Source organism: Halyomorpha halys, unplaced genomic scaffold (assembly GCF_000696795.3).
Source record: "Halyomorpha halys isolate HHAL.00 unplaced genomic scaffold, Hhal_1.1 Scaffold143.1, whole genome shotgun sequence".
In the NCBI taxonomy this organism is placed as follows: Eukaryota; Metazoa; Arthropoda; class Insecta; order Hemiptera; family Pentatomidae; genus Halyomorpha; species Halyomorpha halys.
Genome location: NW_027114557.1, coordinates 1,111,046 through 1,114,548, shown reverse-complemented (window position 1 = coordinate 1,114,548; position 3,503 = coordinate 1,111,046). Strand labels below are relative to the sequence as shown.

General features: G+C 30.1%; 1 protein-coding gene across 1 annotated transcript in view; it reads right to left on the bottom strand.

The window, feature by feature from the left end:
• Positions 1-3,503, bottom strand: part of LOC106678439 (15-hydroxyprostaglandin dehydrogenase [NAD(+)]) — a gene marked incomplete at its 3' end in the record, with an annotated part of 22,065 nt that overhangs the window by 14,948 nt on the left and 3,614 nt on the right. The window contains 1 exon segment of the mRNA XM_014416932.2: positions 1,956-2,082. Within this exon segment, the coding sequence (XP_014272418.1) occupies positions 1,956-2,082 (127 nt within the window).

Sequence of the window (3,503 nt, the reverse complement as noted above, 5' to 3'; positions counted from 1 at the left end):
CCAAAGCTCAACTCCGTATGTCCAGATAGGCCTTATAATAGTCATGTAGAAAAACAATTTTAAATTTTGATGCGAGGTGAGAATTTATATTTGAAGATTGTCCTCGAGGATGGCCGAATTGGCCGAAACGTTGGGCTATTTTTTTAATTTTTATACCAGATCGGGCTGGTGGGCCTTACATGGTTGATATAACTTATACTATATATATTTTTTAACAGTTGATTATGAGGGGATATAGTCATAAAAATGACACCCCTGACTATATAAAATGGTTGGACTATTGATGCAATAAAAAAGTGTTGAGTCTATACAAGGATACAATTTGATTTATTTAATAAATAAATGCCAGTCTCAAGAAATTGAAAAAATTATATTTAAATTATTTATTTTGTAATACAAGAACCCTTTTACTCTCTTACTTTCTTCCATTTTTCAGGAAGGCTCATTATGCCTATTTTTCAAAATTGTGTTTTGGCAAGAAATAATCCTGGAGGTGCGCTTTCATTTTGCGGATGGATTTAAAGGCCTTATCGTGAAGACAATTTTTTAAGGACAGAAAGATTTAATAATCAGATGGAGTGAGATCTGAAGAGCATGCTGGATGCAGTAAAAGATCCCAATCAAACTGTAAGAGTTTTTCTCTTACCGCTAATGCAATATGTTTTATAGCGTTGTCATGAGGAAAAACAACGCATTGTCAGTTCATTAATTTTGGCCGTGTTTTTGCTATGGCAACTTTCAATTGATCCAGTTGATGACAGTATTTTGTAAAATTTATTTTTTTAACTTGATGAAAGAGCCTTGAAGGTTTGTATCCGTCGTTTTAGGGCGACCGCTGTGGTATTTATCTTCCAGATTAAAAATTCTCCTAAATCTTATGAAACCGAATGCGAACTGTTATAATAGTTATAACATCATCCCAAATTTCGTTGACAGTATACTTTACTCTACCACCTTTTTTGAAACAATGGAGCATTACATGCGGTAAATGTCGTCTTTCGCTAGCCATGTTTAAAAGTATAGGTGAAAGTTTTATTTCATTCGGAGTTCTATATCTTAAAAACTACCAACAACACTAAAAAACCTAAGAGAATGTCATTTAAAGAAGAGTAAATTTGCTAAAATATGAGCCCTGATAGAGTTATTTACGTTAAATAGTTTTCGAGATATAGCTTTTTAAAAAGCAACATTTCATAAAAATGTTGTATGGGACGTACTGAAAGATCAGTAGTTTGAAAAATCTATATCTCAAAAACCATTTGACGTACAGATGTCTATTAGCACTCAAATTAAAGCTAGTTTAATCAGCTAAAAAGTAGGTTATTATGTTTATCTTCGTAGGAGTAATAGGTTTTATGAAATTTGCTAATATAAATTGATTTATATTTGTTCGGATAAATTTTTATTTGCCAAATTTATATTCATTTGTGAATATCATAAAAACTACTACCCCCTACGAAGATAAGTGTCATAAACTACTTTATAGTAAGTTAAATTTCCTTTATTTTGAGTGTTGGCAAGACATATGTGCGTCTTATGGATATAGAGATATATTTTTTCAAAAAACTAACATTTTATACGAACAACTAGAAATTAACTTTTTGTTAGTTTATTTTGTCAAATATCATAAAAACTACTACTCCTACAAAGGTAAACATTATTAACTACTTTATAGCTCATTAAACTAGCTTTAATTTTAGTGCTAATAGACATCTGTACGTCACATAGTTCCTGAGATATAGATTTCTCAAAATAAATTATCTAACTACTAAACTTTCAGTAGATTCTTAAGAAATTTTGCTTTTTAAAAAGCTATATTAATATAAATTTATTCTTCTTTAAATAATTTTCTCTTTGAATTCATAGTGTTCATAGTCCTTTCGGTCCATGGCATAACTAATATATTTTAAAAGAGCCAACGTAAACTAGATTAAAAAAAATAAAATATATGAAACCTTCAAATGCTTTGCTGTTATTGACATCTATATGCATGTAATCACATTTTCCGACCCCATGTTTCATGAGCATGTCTCCTACAGCATCTGAACCTTGGTTATCGTCAATACCCGAAAGATAAGCTTTCTAAAAAATAGTAGTAATAAATTAATTAAAAATAGTCTATATATCTTACATAAATAAAATTAATTTTGGTTTAGAGAAACAGATACGACAAAAATTATTTTTTTGGGGAAATTCAATTTTTCAATTTTCAAAGTTTCGATGAAAATAACTATGGGAAAACAAGGCTCAGCTGTAAATAACCTAACTTTTGTGCAAATAACAAAGTCTTATTTGATTTTTTTAAGAAAGTCCTAATGACAAAGTTCAGTTTCATAAAATAAATTACTTAAATTTATAATTAACATAGTTCTATATACGGACCTAGACTCACAAATTGTAGGAGAATACTCGTTAGAAATAGTTACAAATATGGTAAAGAGCTAGGTAGGTAGAACGGATAGGTGAGGTATACAAGTCTGTAAGAGGGAGATATTAATAAAATTAATAAAAATAAACAATAAACATAGGGGTAATCACCTGTCATATTGAAAACAGAGAGGACGACTGAGAGATGGAAAGTCAGATAGAAAATGACCCCACTTCTTTCGCTAACCCTTAAGAAGAGTAAGATAGGAAGGGTTGTTTTGATATTTTTTTTATTTATATGTACTGTTAATTCTTTAATGATTGTATCTAGTAGCCCTGACGAAGCCCTGCAAAGTGGGGCGAAACGTTTCTTAACAATAAATAATTTTCTTTTACTATTTTTATAACTTTTTTGACAGCCACCTGAACTATCTTCCGACAATCAACTTCATACGGTCAACTATTTTCCTCCGATATGAATAAAAATAATGTTTTAAAATACTAAGAGGAACGGGGTAGCTCAGTGAGTAAGGTGCTGTGTTAGCATTTGCCGGGCCCGGGTTCAAGTCAGATAATGATTAATTCTGTTACTTTAGCTGTGTGTCCTATGGGTTCGAGAGCGTATGCCCCTATAACATCAATAGATGTTGAAAGTTCTTTTTGCCGGTACAAGTCTATTCTGCGGTCAAACCGACGAAGATTTTTATTTGAAAATTTAAAAATGCATTTAATCTGCAATAATTTTGTAACCAACCCTGCTGAATAATTGATTTCTTCCAAAGTCTTAAATATTTTTTCTAAATTTTTTTTTTTCTTTTTAGTAAGGATTATTCTTTATTTCCATTTATAATTTGTTTATCATTCATTCAGAGTAATTATTAATCAATTAGTTTAATTACAATTACTAATTAATGTCTTGTTATTGAACAGCTTTTTTTTCTCAAAGTTCATTTTTTTGTACATATTTTAACATAATTTCTTTAAAATATTATTCATATGATATATAATAAATACATATTTCATGACTTGATGTGTGACAAAGTAAGGAGCATTAAGGATTTTACGAAGGATTTTGGACTGTAAGGATTGGATTCTGGAGGAATTTGATGGTTTAGTGGAGCTCCAAAGCTCAACTC